Genomic DNA, 20,903 nt, shown 5'->3' with positions numbered 1-20,903 from the left:
GCCATCGTCATAGCGTCCATCATTGGAGTGGACTGAGGCAGAGTGGGACGGCTTCGGCGAGAACAGGCAGAGGCGAGGTTGAACAGGACAGGACTGCGCAAGCACATGAAAGTCGGCCTCTGAGATCAGCGGGGGGATTTAAAAAGCAAGCAGAGGCTGAGTACAAGCTTCACCAAGTGAGGTAAGGCCGGGTAAGCTCCTTTAATTAATCAAATTATCTTAGGAGTAGGTAATGGAGGCAGCAGTTAGGGCAGTTGAGTGCTCCGTTTGCATTATGTGGGAAGTCAGGGCGAGCACTGTTGTCCCTGATGACTACACCTGTAAAAGGTGCATCCAGCTGCAGCTCCTGACAAACCACGTTAAGGAGCTGGAGCTGAATGAACTTCGGATCATTTGGGAGGCAAAGGCAGAAATAGACAGGAGTTTCAGGGAGATAGTCACCCCTAGGAGTCAGGAGACAGGTAGTTGGGTGACTGTCAGGAGAGGGAAGGGGAATAGACAGGAAGAGCAGAGCACCCCTGTGGCCATTCCCATCAACAATAAGTATACCGTTTTGGATACTATTGGTGGGGACGACCTACCAGGACAAGTTGCAGTGGTTGCATCTCTGGTACCGAGACTGGACCCTCAGCTCAGAAGGGAAGGAGGGAAAAGAGGAGAGCAGTAGTGATAGGGGATTCGATAGTTAGGGGGACAGATAGGAAGTTCTGTGGAGGAGATCGAGAAACCCGGATGGTCTGTTGCCTCCCTGGTACCAGGATCCGTGATATCGCGGATCGAGTTCTCAGTATTCTCAAGAGGCAGGGTGAACAGCTAGATGTCATGGTCCATGTAGGGACCAATGACGTGGGTAGGAAGAGTGAGGAGGTCCTGAAAGGTGAGTTTAGGGAGCTAGGTGCCAAGTTAAAGGGCAGGATATCCAAGTTAAAGGGCATTGCTACCAGTGCCACATGCAGGTGGGTTTAGAAATAGTAAGATAGTGCAGATCAACATGTGGCTGAAGACATGGTGCAGGAGAGAGGGCTTCAGATTTATAGATAATTGGGCAGTTTTTTAGGGAAGGTGGGACCTGTTCCAGCGGGACGGTTTACATCTGAACTGGAAGGGGACAAATATTCTTACAGGTAGGTTTGCTAGAGAGGCTCCAGTGGATTTATACTAGATATGGGAGGGAGGGGAACCAGAGTGCATGGGAGAAGGAAGAAAAAAACAGTTAGAGATACTGTTAGAGATAAACAGAGAGGAAAAGGTGGAGAACTTCTTAAATGCATTTATTTTAATGCTAGCAGCATTGTAAGAAAGGTAGATGAGCTTAGAGCATGGATTGATACCTGGAAATATGATGTTGTAGCTATTAGTGAAACATGGTTGCAGGAGGGGTGTGATTGGCAACTAAATATTCCTGGAGTTCATTGCTTCAGGTGTGATAGAATCGGAGGGACAAGAGGGGGAGGTGTTGCGTTGCTTGTCAGAGAAAATATTACAACGGTGCTCTGGCAGGATAGATTAGAAGGCTCATCTAGGGAGACTATTTGGAAGGAATTGAGGAATGGGAAAGGTGTAGTAACGCTTATAGGGATGTATTATAGACCACCTAATGGGGAGCGAGAATTGGAGGAGCAAATTTGCAAGGAGATAGCAGATATTTGTAGTAAGCACAGGGTTGTGATTTGTGGGAGATTTTAATTTTCCACACATAGACTGGGAAGCCCATACTATAAAAGGGATGGATGGTTTGGAGTTTGTAAAATGTGTGCAGGATAGTTTTTTGCAGCAATACATAGAGGAACCAACTAGATAAGAGGCAGTGTTGGATCTTCTGTTAGGGAATGAAATGGATCAGGTGACAGGTATGTGTTGGGGAGCACTTCGGGTCCAGTGATCACAATGCCATTAGTTTCAATATAATTATGGAGAAAGATAGGACTGGACTCAGGGTTGAGATTTTTGATTGGAGAAAGGCTAACTTTGAGGAGATGCGAAAGGATTTAGAAGGAGTGGATTGGGACAATTTGTTTTATGGGAAGGAGGTAATAGAGAAATGGAAATCATTTAAAGTTGAAATTTTGAGGGTAAGGAATCTTTATGTTCCTGTTAGGTTGAAAGGAAAGGTTAAAAGTTTGAGAGAGTCATGGTTTTCAAGGGATATTGGAAACGTGGTTCGGAAAAAGAGATATATCTACAATAAATACTGGCAGCATGGAGTAAATGAGGTGCTCGAGTAATATAAAGAATGTAAGAAGAAAGAAATTAGAAAAGCTAAAAGAACATATGAGGTTGCTTTGGCAAGTAAGGTGAAAATAAATCCAAAGGTTTTTTAACAGTTATATTAATACCAAAAGGATAGTGAGGGATAAAATTGGTCCCTTAGAGAATCAGAGTGGAGAGCTATGTGTGGAGCTGAAAGAAATGGAGGAGATTTTGAACAATTTCTTTTCTTTGGTATTCACTAAGGAGAAGGATATTGAATTCTGTAAGGTAAGGGAAACAAGTAGAGAAGTTATGGAAACAATGACGATTAAAGAGGAAGAAGTACTGGTGCTTTTAAGGAATATAAAAGTGGATAAATCTCCAGGTCCTGACAGGATATTCCCTAGGACCTTGAGGGAGGTTAGTGTAGAAATAGCAGGGGCTCTGACAAAAATATTTCATATGTCATTAGAAACAGGGATGGGGCCGGAGGATTGGTGTATTGCCCATGTGGTTCCATTGTTTAAAAAGGGTTCTAAGAGTAAACCTAGCAATCATAGGCATGTCAGTTTGACCTCAGTGGTGAGTGAATTAATGGAAAGTACTCTGAGAGAGGGTATATATAATTATCTGGATAGACAGGGTCTGATTAGGAACAGTTAACATGGATTTGTGTGTGGAAGGTCATGTTTGACAAATCTTATTGAATTTTTTGAAAAGGTTACGAGGAAAATTGACAAGGGTAAAGGATGTTGTCTATATGGACTTCAGTAAGGCCTTTGACAAAGTTCCGAACAGAAGGTTAGTTAGGAAGGTTCAGTCGTTAGGTGTTAATATTGAAGTAGTAAAATAGATTCAACAGTGGCTGGATGGGAGATGCCAGAGAGTAGTGGTGGATAACTGTTTGTCAAGTTGGAGGCCAGTGACTAGTGGTGTGCCTCAGGGATCTGTACTGGGTCCAATGTTGTTTGTCATATACATTAATGATCTGGATGATGGGGTGGTAAATTGGATTAGTAAGTATGCAGATGATACTAAGGTGGGTGGCGTTGTGGATAATGAAGTAGGTTTTCAAAGTCTGCAGAGAGATTTAGGCCAGTTAGAAGAATGGTCTGAATGATGGCAGATGGAGTTTAATGCTGATAAGAGCTACATTTTGGTAGGAATAATCCAAATAGGACATAAATGGTAAATGGTAGGGCATTGAAGAATGCAGTAGAACAGAGTGATCTAGGAATAATGGTGCATAGTTCCCTGAAGGTGGAATCTCATGTGGATAGAGTGATGAAGAAAGCCTTTGGTATGTTGGCCTTTATAAATCAGAGCATTGAGTATAGGAGTTGGGATGTAATGTTAAAATTGTACAAGGCTCTGATGAGGCAAAATTTGGAGTATTGTGTACAGTTCTGTTCACCGAATTATAGGAAAGATGTCAACAAAATAGAGTACAGAGAAGATTTACTAGAATGTTACCTGGGTTTCAGCACCTAAGTTACAGGGAAAGATTGAACAAGTTAGGTCTTTATTCTTTGGAGCATAGAAGGTTGAGGGGGGACTTGATAGAGGTATTTAAAATTATAAGGGGGATAGATAGAGTTGACGTGGATAGACTTTTTCCATTGAGAGTAGGGGAGGTTCAAACAAGAGGGCATGAGTTGAGAGGGGGCAAAAATTTAGGAGTAACACGAGGGGGAATTTCTTCACTCAGAGAGTGGTTGCTGTGTGGAACGAGCTTGCAGTAGAAGTGGTAGAGGCAGGTTGGTTATTGTCATTTAAAGTAAAATTGAATAGGTATATGGACAGGAAAGTAATGGAGGGTTATGGGCTGAGTGCGGGTCAGTGGGACTAGGTGAGAGTAAGCGTTCGGCATGGACTAGAAGGGCCGAGATGGCCTGTTTTCATGCTGTAATTGTTATATGATTATATCATTGGGTTTAAACCCTGAAACTCCCAACATTTCTGGAGAAACACCTTCATCAGAAGGAATGCAGTGGTTTAAGAAGTTATGCAGCATCCCCTTCTCAAAATAGATGAAGATGTGCAATAAAAGTTGGCCTTGCCAGCAACACCCACATCACACGAGAGAATTCCTTCCACACTCACCGTCCACACAAGAACATTCCTTCCACACTCACTGTCCACATCATACAACATTCATTTCACACTCACTGTCCAACATCCACTGTGCACATCACACGAGAACATTCCTTCCACATTCACTGTTCCAGGGTCACGGCTGGGGAATTTTCAGGCCTGCGGGAATCCTTCATGTGTCAGCTCATGAGGGGAGTGAAGAGACATTGATTTTAAAAAAAGTGGTACAGATGCTTTAAACCGATAGAGGTTGGTGAACTACACCTTTGTGGCATTGGGGATTGAGGCTTGAAGATACAGCTAACAAGGGGTCTCAGTACTTTTCTCTTCCAAAGCTGTTGGTTGAGTGATCGAGTCTCCCCAGACTTGTCGCAAATCCTTTGTACTGAAGGCTTGTTTGGGTTTGTCAAAGCTTTCTCCCACTGTGAGCCTGGTCTTCCTGTGGTGTCCATGAAGACTTTTTGACCTTGGGGAATTAAATTTATCTAGTACCACTGTTAGGAAGTTTTCAGACTTCAGGCCTGTTCCCTGTGCCTCTGTTCTGAGTTTGGAGGTTTTGTTCACATAGCTTCCATTATCAATATTTTCTTCAACCCCTGACCATCTCTGCCTTTGTGCACGTATTGGTACTGGAGAGGACAGTAACGTATGGTGAGATGCTTCTGCCATTACTAATTCTTCGGTCATATTCTTACAAGATCTGCGTTCAAACAGAGCCCATTGGGGGTTGCTTGCAGAGGGGCCATGATCCACAATAAAGTCATAGTCAGTGCTCCAGCGTTCCTCTTGTCCTACTGTACCTTCTCGGCCAAATATAACACTTCTGCACTTCACCATTGCTGAATGGCATGAGTCATAAGTCTGTGGGAGAAAGCAGCTCACTGCCTTGGATCTCTCCAAAGGAAAGGAGAAACACGTTTCCAACTTTGTTCGTGCCACTGACACAGATTCAGTTACAGCTCTTTGAAGCCCAGCACATGGAGAAGGCAAGAACTTTTGATAGCCAGTTCTCTCTTTAGCCTTCAATGGACTGCCCTGGCCACCAGCAGAAGCTACAAAGATATCTGCACAAGAACTGAAATTCCTGGGGTGGTGACTAATTCCCAGCCTTTGGCCGATTTCCCCTGTCCTTTGGGAGCTGCATGATTGGTGAAGACCAAACTGGTGTTTTGGTGTCATGTTCTTTCTCTGCTCAAGAAGTTCCTGCTCATGTCTTGGAACAGTGGAGGAATATGTCCGCCTGTGAGATCCCATGGAAGGAGACATCAGGCCTACAGTGTCCTCATTGTTGAAGTCATCCCCGTCCATGTGGAAGCGGTACATGCTCGCTGTTTCAGTGCTGTTTTGTCTAATGAGATAAGAAGCCTCACATTCTGAGGGGCATCTCGAGCGGGTATGGGTCAACTCTGCCTTATCAATACCTGCCAGCTTCTCCACTGCGCTGACCATGCGCCCAGTGTATTCCTCCAATTGAGCCAGTCGAATATCCACTGTTTGGAGTGAAGCTTTCATGAAGTGCTCCCTCTCATTCACCTCTTCCAAACGCATTGCCATGTTTTCCACCCTGAAAGGTTAAGGGAAGTGTCATCAGAAAATGAGATTATATTCTGGTGAAGACCCAAAAGAAATCACATTGTCATATTCATTTCTTATTGAGGAGGTTTCACACACAATAACTATTCATGGAGTGCTCCTGTAGATCTATTGTTCCAGCCTGCTCTCATCCTACGGAGCTCATTTCCTGTGCAGTCTGTGAACAATAGTCAACCTAATGGGACACCGGAACACAGAAACCCATAGGACCCGGGCACAGAAACCCGTGACACCTGGGCACGGGAAACCGTGGGTTCTGAACACAGAAACCCGTGACTCATTTATAAAATGTAACTGATGCTTGGTAACAGAGACCACTTGCCAAAGAATGGTGCTGTGATTGAGGAAATTGCAGGGCAAAGGACCCCAGAATTTGGTGGCTTGGGAGTGAGAAATGGACTTGGAGGAAACTGATATTGATGGGGAGATGTGAGAGGGGAAGAACTGGCACTTAAGAGTCAGCAGCACCTTGGTAAATCAGGTGGTGGGGCAGTGACCAGGCGAGGTCCGGGTGGTGGGGCGGTGACCAGGCTGTCAGGCAGTAACCAGGCTGTGGGATGGTGACTGGACTGTGGAGTGGTGATCAGGCTGTGACAATGAGGCAGTGACCAGGCTCAGATGAAGTTAAGACCATCAGACACTGGAGCAGAATTAGGGCATTCAACCCACCGAGTCTGCTCTACCCTTAAGTAATATTCGTCATAGGGACAAAAGATTCTTAATGCTGAAAAACTTGTGCAATCATGCAAAACACTGGAAGAGCTCAGCAGGCCAGGTACTTGATAAAATCCCTTCATCTTGACTTCAAACATCAGCTGTTTATTTGCCTCCATATTTGGCTGAGCTGCTCAGATCATCCAGCATTTTGTGTGTAATATTGATATTGTGCAGTTAAGGCCATGTTGTACCAGAAGTGCCCAACAATGGGTGCCCATGAGACAATAGTTTAAGTTTCCCTGCATATTTCATCTCTAATTTCATCATTCCCTTCAAGCTGACTGCAGACCCTACCTTTTGTTCTCTCATCCACTTGCAATTTTTCCTCAAACTTCTTTTCCCATTTCATTCTTAAACATGAACATCAGTAAGGCCTTTGACAAGGTTCCACACGGAAGGTTAGTTAGGAATGTTCAATCGTTAGGTGTTAATATTGAAGTAGTAAATGGATTTAACAGTGGCTGGATTGGAGATGCCAGAGAGTAGTGGTGGTTAACTGCTTGTCAGGTTGGAGGCCGGTGAGTAGTGGTGTGCCTCAGGGATCTGTACTGGGTCCAATGTTGTTTGTCATATACATTAATGATCTGGATGATGGGGTGGTAAATTGGATTAGTAAGTATGCAGATGATACTAAGATAGGTGGCATTGTGGATAATGAAGTAGGTTTTCAAAGCTTGCAGAGAGATTTAGGCCACTTAGAAGAGTGGGCTGAAAGATGGCAGATGGAGTTTAATGCTGATAAGTGTGAGGTGCTACATTTTGGCAGGACTAATCAAAATAGGACATACATGGTAAATGGTAGGGCTTTGAAGAATGCAGTAGTATAGAGTGATCTAGGAATAATGGTGCATAGTTCCCTGAATGTGTAATCTCATGTGGATAGGGTGGTGAAGAAAGCTTTGGTATACTGGCCTTTATAAATCAGAGCATTGAGTATAGGAGTTGGGATGTAATGTTAAAATTGTACAAGGCACTGGTGAGGCCAAATCTGGAGTATTATGTACAGTTCTGGTCGCTGAATTATAGGAAAGATGTCAACAAAATAGGGAGAGTACAGAGGAGATTTACTAGAATATTACCAGTGTTTCAGCACCAAAGTTACAGAGAAAGGTTGAACAAGTTAGGTCTTTATTCTTTGGAGCGTAGAAGGTTGAGGGGGGACTTGATAGAGGTATTTATAATTATGAGGGGGATTGATAGAGTTGATGTGGATAGGCTTTTTCCATTGAGAGCAAGGGAGATACAAACAAGAGGACATGAGTTGAGAGTTAAGGGGCAAAAGTTTAGGGGTAACACGAGGGGGAACTTCTTTACTCAGAGAGTGGTAGCTGTGAGGAACGAGCTTCTAGTAGAAGTGGTAGAGGCAGGTTCGATATTGTCATTTAAAAAAAACGTGTAGGTATATGGACAGGAAAGGAATGGAGGGTTATGGGCTGAGTGCAGGTTGGTGGGATTAGGTGAGAGTAAGCGTTCAGCACAGACTAGAAGGGGTGAGATGGCATGTTTCTGTGCTGTAATTGTTATATGGTTATATTGTAGCGGTGTGCTACAAACAGCGCTAAAATTACGACACGGAGTCGGTAACTGCAGTCGAAGGAAAAAACTTTATTCGAAAACTTCAGCCTCACTTTTAAGCCTCTGTCAACCGGCCCCCCATGGCGAAGAGGCTCCAAAGCTCTGTGCTCGCAAACCCCCGTAGGCTATCTAATTGTGAGTCGGTTCGCATACGCTAGGAAATGAGCCGCCACATAACCCCCCCCCAGAACCGGCGATACACCCCCCAATGTCCACAGCCTGGGCCAGAACCTGCTTGGGAGGTCGGCCTCTGCGCCGAGGCGCCGGAAACTCGGCCGGTTGCGCCAGGTCCACATGGGCCGGCTTGAGGCGGTCCACCGTGAAAACCTCCTCCTTCCCCCCAACGTCCAGCACGAACGTGGACCCGTTGTTCCGGAGCACCGTAAACGGCCCCTCGTATGGCCGCTGCAGCGGTGGCCGATGCCCGCCCCTTCGTACAAACACAAACTTACAGTTCCGTAGGTCTTTGGGTACGCAGGTCGGGTGCCGCCCATGCTGTGAAGTGGGTATGGGGGCCAGGTTACCGAGCTTCTCGCGAAGTCTGCCCAGGACTGCAGCGGGTTCTTCCTCTTGCCCCCTCGGGGCTGGTAGGAACTCCCCGGGGACGGCCAGGGGCGCGCCGTATACCAACTCGGCCGACGAGGCGTGCAGGTCGTCCTTGGGCGCTGTGCGGATGCCGAGAAGGACCCAGGGAAGCTCGTCCGCCCAGTTGGCTCCTCGCAGGCGGGCCATGAGGGCCGACTTCAGGTGACGGTGGAAACGCTCCACTAGCCCGTTCGACTGTGGGTGGTAGGCAGTGGTGTGGTGCAGCTGAGTCCCCAAAAGGCTGGCCATAGCTGACCACAGGCTGGAGGTGAACTGGGCGCCTCTGTCGGAGGTAATGTGGGCTGGTACACCAAAGCGGGATATCCAGGTGGCGATCAGGGCTCGGGCGCAAGATTCGGAGGTGGTGTCGGTGAGCGGGACCGCCTCTGGCCATCTTGTGAACCGGTCCACGATAGTCAGGAGGTAACGCGCTCCGCGCGACACTGGCAGGGGGCCCACGATATCCACATGAATGTGGTCGAAACGCCGGTGGGCGGGATGGAACTGCTGCGGTGGGGCTTTGGTGTGCCGCTGAACCTTGGCCGTCTGGCAGTGCATGCACGTCCTGGCCCATTCACTGACCTGTTTGCGGAGTCCGTGCCAAACGAACCTGCTGGAAACCATCCGGACAGTTGTCCGGATGGAGGGATGCGCCAAGTTATGAATGGAGTCGAAAACACGTCGCCGCCAGGCTGCGGGGACGACCGGACGGGGCTGGTCGGTGGCGACGTCACAGAGTAGGGTCCTCTCACCTGGGCCCACGGGGAGGTCCTGGAGCTGCAAACCAGAGACTGCAGTCCTGTAACTCGGAATCTCCTCATCTGCCTGCTGCGCCTCTGCCAGTGCCTCAAAGTCTACCCCTTGGGAAAGGGCATGAACGGTAGGGCGAGAGAGCGCATCCGCCACGACATTGTCCTTACCCGAGACGTGCCGGTCATCCGTTGTGTATTCAGAGATGTAGGACAGGTGGCGTTGCTGGCGGGATGACCAGGGGTCGGATGCTTTCGTAAACGCAAAGGTAAGCGGTTTGTGGTCCGTGAACGCGGTGAAGGGCCGACCTTCTAGGAAGTACCTGAAATGCCGGATTGCCAGGTAGAGCGCCAACAGTTCCCGGTCAAAAGCACTGTACTTGAGCTCGGGTGGCCGCAGGTGTTTGCTGAAAAACGCCAGGGGTTGCCAGCGACCTGCGATGAGCTGCTCCAGCACCCCACCGACTGCCGTGTTTGATGCGTCCACTGTGAGGGCGGTAGGGGTGTCCATTCTGGGATGTACTAGCATTGCGGCGTCAGCCAAAGCTTCCTTCGTTTGAACGAAAGCGGCGGCGGACTCCTCGTCCCAGGTAATGTCCTTGCTCGGACCCGACAGCAGGGCGAACAGGGGGCGCATGATCCGGGCAGCTGAAGGGAGGAAGCGGCGGTAGAAATTGACCATACCTACGAATTCCTGAAGGCCTTTGACCGTGGTGGGTCGGGGGAAGTGGCGGACCGCATCTACCTTAGCGGGCAGAGGGGTTGCCCCGTCTTTAGTAATCCTGTGGCCCAGGAAGTCAATGGTATCAAGTCCGAACTGGCATTTGGCAGGGTTGATTGTAAGACCGTACTCACTCAGTCGGGCGCAGAGTTGACGGAGGTGGGACAGATGCTCCTGACGACTGCCGCTGGCTATGAGGATGTCATCCAAATAGATGAACGCGAAGTCCAGGTCCCGTCCCACCGCGTCCATTAACCGCTGGAACGTCTGTGCGGCATTCTTCAGGCCGAACGGCATGCGGAGGAACTCGAAGAGGCCAAACGGGGTGATGAGAGCCGTCTTGGGGACGTCGTCAGGATGCATCGGGATTTGATGGTACCCTCGGACAAGGTCGACCTTGGAGAAGATCCGGGCGCCGTGCAGGTTTGCCGCAAAGTCCTGAATGTGCGGCACAGGGTAGCAGTCCGGTGTGGTAGCCCCGTTCAGCCTGCGGTAGTCGCCGCACGGTCTCCAGCCCCCCGTCGCTTTGGGCACCATGTGCAGGGGGGAAGCCCAGGGGCTGTCGGACCGCCGGATGATCCCCAATTCCTCCATTCTCTGGAACTCCTCCTTCGCCAGTCGGAGCTTGTCCGGGGGAAGCCGCCGAGCACGGGCATGGAGGGGTGGTCCCTGTGTCGGGATGTGGTGCTGTACGCCGTGCCTGGGCATGGCTGCTGTGAACTGCGGTGCCAGAACCGATGGGAACTCCGCCAGGACCCTGGTGAAGTCGTTGTCGGACAGCGTGATGGAGCCGAGGTGAGGGGCTGGCAACTGGGCCGCGCCCAGGGAGAACGTCTGAAAGGTCTCGGCGTGTACCAGTCTCTTCCTGGGCAGGTCAACCAGCAGGCTGTGAGCTCGCAAAAAATCCGCACCCAGAAGCGGTTGGGCTACGGCGGCCAGTGTGAAGTCCCACGTGAACTGGCTGGAGCCGAACTGTAGCTGCACCTGACGGGTGCCATAGGTCCTTACTGTGCTGCCATTCACGGCCCTCAGGGGGGGACCCGGTGCCCTGCTGCGGGTGTCGTAACTTGTCGGAGGTAAAACGCTGACCTCAGCCCCAGTATCGACCAAAAAGCGGCGTCCCGACCTGCTATCCCACACATACAGGAGGCTATCCCGATGGCCAGCCGCCGTAGCCATCAGCGGCGGCTGGCCCTGGCGTTTCCCGGGAACTTGCAGGGCGGGCGGCAACGGCGGGCTTCTGCGCCCCACCGCTGGTGGTAGAAGCACCAGTGGTCATTGGGCCGGGGGTTAGTGGGCTCTGCGGCCGGGCCTGGATTGGTTTGCTGCTGGGAGCGTGGCTGGGAGATCTGTGCGATGGATGCCCCGCTCACCTTTTTGGCGTTCCACAGCAAGTCCGCCCGGGCTGCCACCTTCCGGGGGTCACTGAAATCCGCGTCGGACAGCAGCAGGCGTATGTCCTCGGGCAGCTGCTCCAGGAATGCCTGCTCAAACATGAGGCCTGTGTGTCCCTCGGCCAGAGACAACATCTCGTTCATTAAAGCCGATGGAGGTCTGTCGCCCAAGCCGTCCAGGTGCAGTAAACGGGCAGCCCGCTCGCGCCGTGAGAGTCCGAAAGTCCTGAGGAGCAGGGCTTTGAATTCCGTGTACTTGCCGTCTGCCGGGGGCGACTGTACGAACTCCGCGACCTGGGCCGCTGTGTCCTGGTCGAGGGAGCCCACCACGTAGTAGTAGCGGGTGTCTTCTGAGGTGATCCGGCGAACGTGGAATTGGGCTTCGGCTTGCTGGAACCATAGGTCCGGGCGCTGTGTCCAGAAACCCGGCAGTGTCAACGAAACCGCATGAACAGAGGCGGCGTCGGTCATTTCTGGTCCAAAAATCGTTTGGACCGTCGGGGTCACCAATTGTAGCGGTGTGCTACAAACAGCGCTAAAATTACGACACGGAGTCGGTAACTGCAGTCGAAGGAAAAAACTTTATTCGAAAACTTCAGCCTCACTTTTAAGCCTCTGTCAACCGGCCCCCCATGGCGAAGAGGCTCCAAAGCTCTGTGCTCGCAAACCCCCGTAGGCTATCTAATTGTGAGTCGGTTCGCATACGCTAGGAAATGAGCCGCCACAATATGTTATATGAACTGTTTCTCCTCAGAGCCCTGGCACTTTAAAAAAAATTGTATGAAGGTCAGTGAGAATATGGAACTGTCTAACACTAGAGGTCAACTGAAAATGTGAAAAATGGAGAATGATAGATTGATATTATATTAGCAGGTGGATCGAGTTATGGATCTATTTGTCGAGTGGGATTTGATGATTTTCCAGCAGACACAAAATCCTAAGCCACCTTGATTGTTCAATTGGAGCTAAACATCACTTCCATGGGACAGTGCGTACCATAAACATCAGCTTACCTCTCAGCTGTGATTCGAATCCGCTCATCATTTGATGACTGCTCTAGGCTTTCCTTCTGGCCGAAGTACTGTTCCACACACTGCTCCTCAAACTCATGAAGTTTCTTCAGTTCATCTTCACTGAGGATTAGTTCTGTGACAAGGAAAGTGGATGAATATAGCTCAAATATTCATGGCCGTTTAAAGTGCATATTAAAATTCAATCGTCAAAACAACTGTAATGTATCCAAAAGCTTTATAATGATTCATGTCATTGGAGATGAAGTAGGGAGGTGGTGGGGAGCGGAGTGTCAAGTACATACAGAGTCTAGGACAACAGTGGGGTGCAGGAGTAAAGACAATGTATGTGGTCAGAAGGATGGAATTGATTGAGTAGTTGTTCCCCTGGGTCTGGCATCTAGAAATAGAGATCACAATCGGAAAATAAAAGGCTTAGCCATCCTGGACTGAGATGAAAAGAAATTTCTTAACCCAGGTGATAGTGATCTTTATAATTTTGTAACCAAGTGGACTTGAATGTAAAATCACTGAGTACACTTGAGGCAGAACTGCATATATATTAAAAATTCAGACAATCAAGAGAGATGAAGTTAGTGCAGCAAAGTGAAGCTAAGCTAAAAGATTAGCTACATTCCTACATAATATGGATCAGGGGTGGAGGCTGAATAGCATTCCTTGCTGAATGGCTACCCCTGCTTCTATCATGGTGAGAAATGTGGGGTTGGACCGGGAAGGGGGATGGGATAGGATAGTGTGACAGAATTTACCCAGCACTTTGAGAGGGAGAAGATAAAGACAGATCTATCAGTATTACAATGGTGTAAAGTAGATTACAGAGGCATCAGTGAGGAGCTGGCCAAAGTTTATTGAAAGGAGACACTAGCAAGGATGATGGCAGAACAGCAATGGTTGGAGTTTCTGGGAGCAATTTGGAAGGCACAAGATGAAGTATTAGGACTGTGCCTAATGGGAAGTCAAAGGGAGCATAAAAATAAAAGACAGCATATAATTGAGCAAAAATAACAGTGGGAGTTTAGAGGATTGGGAAGCTTTTAAAAAAAAATAATAAAGATACTAGCATGAATAGAAGATTGTCTGCCTGCCAGGAGGCAAAGAGTCAGAATAAAGGGTCCTTTTCTGGTTGGCTGCTGGTGTCTTACAGAGGTTGGAATTGGGACTGTTTCTTTTCACAGTATACGTCAACTATTTGGATTACAGAATTGATGGTTTTGGGGCCAAGTTTGCCCAAAATACAAAGATAGGTGGAGGGCAGATAGTGTTGAGGAAGCAATAGGAAGCAATATTGAGGAAGCAATAGTTAAGGAAGCAGATAGTGTTGAGGTCTTGGACAGGTTTGTAGAATGGACAAAGAGGTGGCAGATGGAATATAATGTAGGGAAGTATATGGTCATGCACTTGGTGTAGACTATTTAATAAATGGGGAGAAAATTCAAAAATCAGGGGTGCAAAGGGATTTGGGAGTTCTTGTGCAGGATTCCCTAAAAGTTAACATGCAGGTTGAGTCAGTGGTAGGAAAGGCAAATGCAATGTTATTCATTTCGAGAGGAATAGAATACAAGGGCAAGGCTTTATAAGGCATTGGTCACACTTGGAGTATTGTGAGCAGTTTTAGGCCCTTTATCTAAGAAATGAAGTAGTAGCATTGGAAAGGGTCCAACAAAAGTTTACGAAAATAATTCCAGGAATGAAAGTATTAACATATGAGGACAGTTTGATGGCTTTGGACCTGTACTCACCAGAGTTTAGAAAAACAAGGGAGGATCTCACCAAAACCTATTGAATATTGAAAGGCATAGACAGAGTGGATGTGGAGAGAATATTATAGTGGGTATGTCTGGGACCAGAGGGCACAGCCTCAGAATATCCATTTAGAATAGAAATGTGAAAGAATTTCTTTAGTCAGAGGGTGGTGAACATGTGGAATTAATACAACTAATGCCAAGTAATCGAGTATATTTAAAGCAGAGGCTGGTAGGTTTTTGATTAGGACATTAAAGGTTATGGGGAGAGGCAGGAGAATGGGAGTTAGAGGGACAATAAATCAGCCCTGATGGAATGGCAGAGCAGACATGATGGGCTGAGTGACCTATGTTTCATGGAAGATGTGGTGGGTATGGGGACAGTAGGGTAATGTGGAGTAATGGTGGAAGAGGCATATGGCAGAAGTCCACAGGTTGAAAGGCACAATGACTAGCAATTTAGAAGTTCACACACTTAGCCCCCGATCTCGCTCATCCACCTTCTGGTTCTTCCTGTGGCAGCAGTGACGAATGACCATGGCCAGGTAACTGAAGACAATGAGAGGTGGAGGGAAAACTGGCCTCTCGTGGAATGTTAGGATCAGCTGATAGCGTTGGAACTTCCACACTTGGTTAGAGATGGAAATCACCTCCAGGAAAGTGTTGCTGCAGGAAGAGATACAGTGGATCTCAGTCTGAAAACCTACACTGAAATCTCAGGGAGAGAGAAGAGGGAAATGCACACAGGGATAGTGAGAAGAAGAGGCAAGGATCTGCGATAGAGTAAACTGTACAGAGAACTTCTGTGAAGATATAAGGAGCATTGAAGGATAAATGGGGAAAATCTGTTGGTAAGACACACATGGGGAATTTAAATCTGACTGTTTTAATAGTTCCTCACCTTGATGCATATAACACACATACCAGAGAGGCAGGCTTACGTACAGTGTTTCATTATCATGGAGGTACAATGGTGGAGGCACTGTAGTATACATAAACATTAATATATATTTAAAACAATGCTCTTCATGCGAGAAGACTATCAATACACTATTGTACCAGAGAGCATTGTTGATTCAGTGTGACCACCTTTATTAAGGCTGTATTACTGTTAGCTTTTACTTGTAAACAGCAACACATGAGCACCAGACACTGCATACTAGATGAGTTTAGACCATAGCAGATGGTCCATTCAACCCATTAAAGTATACTCCACCATTCAATCATGGCTGGTTTATTTCCCTTCTCAATTGCATTCTCCTGACTTCTCCCGTAACCTTTAATACTTTACTAATCAAGTACCTATCAATCTCTGCTCTAAATGTACCCAATGACTTGGCCTCCATGGCCATCTGTGGCAAAAGCTTCTTCCCCCAGGCCCTGAGAATACTGAGCTTGCTGCCACCACTGGGTCTCATCACATAGAAAGCGCAAGTAGCATAATACTGGTTACTTTATAACTTGTGTCGTAATGCTAAATGTCAATCTTCTGGAATGTACTTTATCATTTGTCAATTTATTTGTGATAGTGTTACTTTATGTGTCGTGTGCAAATCACATGTACTATGTTGTCCCCCTTGGGTCTTGAGGAACATTGTTTTGTTTGGTTGCATATACTGTAGTACACGTATATGGTTGAATGACAAAAAACTTGAGTCCCACTCTGATTTTAAAAAATCCTCATCTCTGTTCCAAAAGAACATCCTTCCATTCTCAAGGTGTGCCCCGTGGTCCTAGACTCCCCTAACATCCTCTCAATGTTCACTCTAGGCCTTTCAATATCCCCCTTCATTGTTTCAATCTCAAGTGTGTTTATGGCGGTGCTGCTTTAAGGAGCAAACGATAGTAGTCAAGCAAGGGTTTCTCCCAGTAAAGCACTGGTTTCAGGCAGCAGTGGGTGTTGCAGATACATTGATTAGCTGGAAGAATGTGAGAGGTCTCAGCCATTTTCCCTGCAACCTGCACAGCTGCCCACTTGGTGACAGCTCATTCCTTCAATTAGTGTGTTGTATCTTCATCCTGGAATTAATCATTTCTTTGTGTTGACAGCCAGTGTAGGTAGAAATCACAGAATTATACAACACAGAAATGGGCCCTTTGAAGTACTTAGATCTACTGGCTTGTTTTACATTGAACAGTACGGCAGAGGAACAGGCCCTTCAGCCCACTATGTTGTGCCAAACCAACTAAAAAGCAAATCAGAAACACCCAAACACTATACACCACACCTACACAATGTCCATATCCCTTCATGTGCTATCTAAATGTTTCTTAAAAGCCTCTAATATATTTGCCTCTACCACCATATTAGGATTTGCATTCCAGGCATCCACCTCTCTCTGAGTAAAAATTTTACCCCTCGCATCCCCCTTGAACTTATCCCCCCTCACTTTCAATTCACACCTTCTGGTATTAGACATTTCAACCCTGGGAAGAGATACTCCCTTTCTACTCTATCTAAGCCTTTCATAATCATATAAACTTCTATCAGATCTCCCCTCAGCCTCTGGTGCTCCAGAAAAAACAACCAATGTTTGTCCCATCTCTCATTATGGTACATGCCCTCGAAACCAGGCAGCATCCTGGTGAACCTCACCTGCACCCTCTCTAAAGCCTCCTTCTTAATGTCTATATGCTCAAGCTTTTCAATCCACTGTAAGTCATCCCTACAATCAACAAGATCCTTTTCCGTAGTGAATGATAGCCAGTGCTATCATGTTTGCTGTTGTGTGCAGCAGGCTGAGGGTAGCAGACACCAACAGAATCAACAAACTCATTCGTTAGGCTGGTGATGTTGTGGGGGTGGAACTGGACTGTCTGACGGTGGTGTCAGAAAAGAGAATGCTGCCCAAGTTGCATGCCATCTTGGACAATGACTCCCATCCACTCCATAATGTACTGGTTAGGCACAGGAGTACATTCAGCCAGAGACTCATTCCACCGAGATGCAACACTAAGCGTCATAGGAAGTCATTCCTGCCCGTGGCCATCAAACTTTACAACTCCTCCCTCAGAGTGTCAGGCACCCTGAGCCAATAGGCTGGTCCTAGACTTATTTCCACTTGTCATAATTTACTTATTATTTAATTATTTATGGTTTTATATTCCTATATCTCTATACTATTCTTGGTTGGTGTGACTGTAATGAAACCCACTTTCCCTCGGGATCAATAAAGTATGTCTGTCTGTCTGTACTGAAGCATTAAGTACCTCAGCTTTCTCCTCTGGTTCCATACACACTTTTCCACTGTCACACTTAATTGGTCCTATTCTCTGACGTCTTATCCTTTTGCTCTTCACAGACTTTTAGAATGATTTGGGGTTTTCTTTAATCCTGCTTGCCAAGGCCTTCTCTTGGCTACTTCTTGCTCTCCTAATTTCATTCTTAAGCTCCTTCCTGCTAGCCTTATAATCTTCTTGATCTCTATCAGTACCCAGTTTTTTGAACCTTTCATAAGCTTTTCTTCTTGACTAGATTTTCAACAGCCTATGTACACCACAGTTCCTGGATCCTACCATCCTTTCCTTGTCTCATTGGAACATACCTATGTGGAACGCCACGCAAATATCCCCTTAACATTTGCCACATTTCTGCCGTACATTTCCCTGAGAACATCTGTTCCCAATTTATGCTTCCAAGTTCCTGCCTGATAGCTTCATATTTCCCCTTACTCCAATTAAAAGCTTTCCTAACTTGTCTGTTCCTATCCCTCTCCAATGCTGTGGTAAAGGAGATAGAATTGTGATCACTATCTCCAATATGCTCTCCCACGGACAGACCTGACACCTGACCAGGTTCATTTCTCAATACCAAATCAAGTACAGATCAAGCCTCTCCTCTTGTAGGCTTATCTACATATGGTGTCAGGAAACCTTCCTGAACACACCTAACAAACTCCACCCCCATCTAAGGCAACACGAGTGAATCTGTAGATGCTGGAAATAAATGTAACACTTACCCAAAAGGCTGGTATATGTCTAGGGGAAAAGGAGATCCAGCCACTCACCAACCCACCTCCCGTTACGTGCAAGTGCTGTGAGAATCGAGTTTATGCCTCGCGCCCGCCAACAGTATCAAACCCACAACAAATACCATTATGAAATACACTTTAAAGAGTTTACTAAAATTAAAAGAGTATTAGGCAATACAATATATATATAAGGAAAAAACAAAAGGCGCCAACTTATCAAAGTTCAGTCTGTCTAGTGCACTCATTGGAGCTCAAACATCGAACCATTCGACCCTTCGTCGCTTGCCTCCGACTTCATCATCTTCCTCCCCAGACTCCCCGGTGGTCTTTCGAGCGCATGTCTACCTCCCTCAGCGTCTTTCTCCCGACCCCCTCACACCAAAAACCCGTGAAAACCCCTCCCCCAAGTTCCCAGTCTCACAAGACACAATAACATTCCCCATTGATTAACAAATGAATACAATTACCATATCAGCCATTCTAAAGCGAAACAACGGCGAGAGAAACACTTATCCGACAAAAAAGCATTCTTACTCGTAATAAACTGAAGAAGCCATTTTGAGTAACATACACAGGACATTGTACATAAATAAAAACACAAAATGCTGGCAGAACTCAGCAGGCCAGAGAGCATCTATGGGAGGAGGTAGTGTCGACGTTTTGGGCCGAAACCCTTCATCAGGAGTGAAGTAACATGGGATGGCCAAGGGGGGATAAGAAGTGGGGGGAGGGATGAAGTAGAGAGCTGGGAAGTGATAGGCTGGAGGGAAATGGGCTGGGGGAAGGTGGAGAATTATGGGAAATAAAAGAGAAAGAGAGGTAGGGCTGGGGGGAGATTATAGTGAGGGGGGAAAAGAGACAGAAAGAGAACCAGACTAAAATTATAGATAAGGATAGGGTAACTGACCCCCCCCCCCCACACACACACATAAGTGCAAGGTACTAGAAAACGGCCAGTAACATAAGACCACAAGATAGAGGAGCAGAATTAGGCCATCTGACCCAACTGAGCTGGCTCTGGCGCTTCATCACGGCTAATTCAATTTTCCTCTCAGCCCCAATCTCCTGCCTTCTCCCCATATCCCTTCATGCCCTGACCAGTCAGGAATCATCAACCTCCACCTTAAATGTGCATAAAGACTTGGCACAGATGCCACAGAATTGGCACTCTGGCTAAAGAAATTTCACCTGATTGCCATTCTAAGAGGATGTCCCTCTATTCTGAGTGTGGTCTTAGACTCTCCCACCATAGGAACCATCCTTTCCACATCCATGCTATCAAGGCCTTTCACCATTCAATGGGTTTCAATGAGGTTACCCCTCATTCTTCTGAATTCTAGTGAATACAGGCCCAGAGCCATCAAACACTTCATGTGAAAAGCCATTCAATCCTGGAATCATTTTCGTGAACCTCCTTTGAAACCTCTCCAGTTTCAGCACATCCTTTCTAAGGTAAGGGGCCCAGAATAGCTCACAATAGTCCAAGTGAGGCTTCACCAGTGTTTTATAAACTCTCAACATTACATCCTAGCTTTTATATTCTAGTCCTCTTGAAATGAATGCTAATTTGCCTTCCCTACCATAGACTCAACCTGCAAATTAACCTTTAGAGAATCCTGCACAAGGACTCCCAAATCCCCTTGTGCCTCAGTTTTTTGTATTTTCTCTCCACTTCTCTTGTTCGCCACGGTTGTGTTATCTTTCCTCTAGAATACTTCTTTCTCTTTGGGATGCATATATCCTGTGCCTTCTAAATTGCTTCCAGAAATTCCAACCATTGCTGCTTTGCCATCATCCTTGCCAGTGTTCTTTTCCAATCAATTTTGGCCAATTGCTCTCTCATGCCTCTAATTCCCTGTATTCAACTGTAATACTGATACATCTGTCTTTAGCTTTTCCTTCTCAGATCTCAGGATGAATTTTCCCCTAAGTGTTCTTTACCCTTAAGCTCTCTAATCAATTCTGGTTCATTGCACATCACCCAATCCAGAATTGTGGATCACCTAGTGGATTCAACCACGAACTACCATAAAAAAAACCATCTCGTAGGCACTTGAGAAATTACGTCTCCTGGAATCCAGCACCAACCTGATTTTCCCAATTTGTTTGCATATTGAAGTCCCATGACTATTATAATATTGCCCGTTTGGCATGCATTTTCTATCTCCCATAGTAATTTGTAGACCACATCTTTACTACTGTTTGGGGGTCTGTATACAACTCCCATCGAAGTCTCTTTACTCTTGCAGTTCCTGAGCTCTATCCACAAAGATACAATAACCTTAGACCCTATGTCACCTCTTTCTAATGATCTAATTTCATTTTTTACCAACAGAGCAATGCTGCAATGCTGCATTCCTCTTCATTACATATTGCTTCTGTTTGTAAACCAGCTACCTCATCTTTAGCACTGTTATTATGAAAGATCCCAGCCACCATGCTCATGAACTATTTGTTCCACTCCCATTAGGGATGAGGCCGCGCAACATCTACAAAATTCAAAAACACACTTTCCCGAAGCAGTAAGGCTGATCAACACCT

The 20,903-nt window shown here is 46.7% G+C and overlaps 1 protein-coding gene across 1 annotated transcript in view; it reads right to left on the bottom strand.

Moving 5' to 3' along the window:
* Nucleotides 1-206: 206 nt before the first annotated feature.
* LOC132389274 (transient receptor potential cation channel subfamily M member 1-like) overlaps nucleotides 207-20,903 on the bottom strand; it is a gene marked incomplete at its 5' end in the record, with an annotated part of 255,446 nt that continues 234,749 nt past the window's right edge. The window contains 3 exons of the mRNA XM_059961770.1: nucleotides 207-5,848; nucleotides 12,632-12,764; nucleotides 14,867-15,057. Coding sequence (XP_059817753.1) covers nucleotides 4,585-5,848; nucleotides 12,632-12,764; nucleotides 14,867-15,057 — 1,588 coding nt within the window. The remainder of the gene's footprint in view (nucleotides 5,849-12,631; nucleotides 12,765-14,866; nucleotides 15,058-20,903) is intronic.

This window comes from Hypanus sabinus, unplaced genomic scaffold, assembly GCF_030144855.1.
Source record: "Hypanus sabinus isolate sHypSab1 unplaced genomic scaffold, sHypSab1.hap1 scaffold_521, whole genome shotgun sequence".
Classification (NCBI taxonomy): Eukaryota; Metazoa; Chordata; class Chondrichthyes; order Myliobatiformes; family Dasyatidae; genus Hypanus; species Hypanus sabinus.
This window is presented reverse-complemented; position numbering and strand designations above follow the sequence as displayed.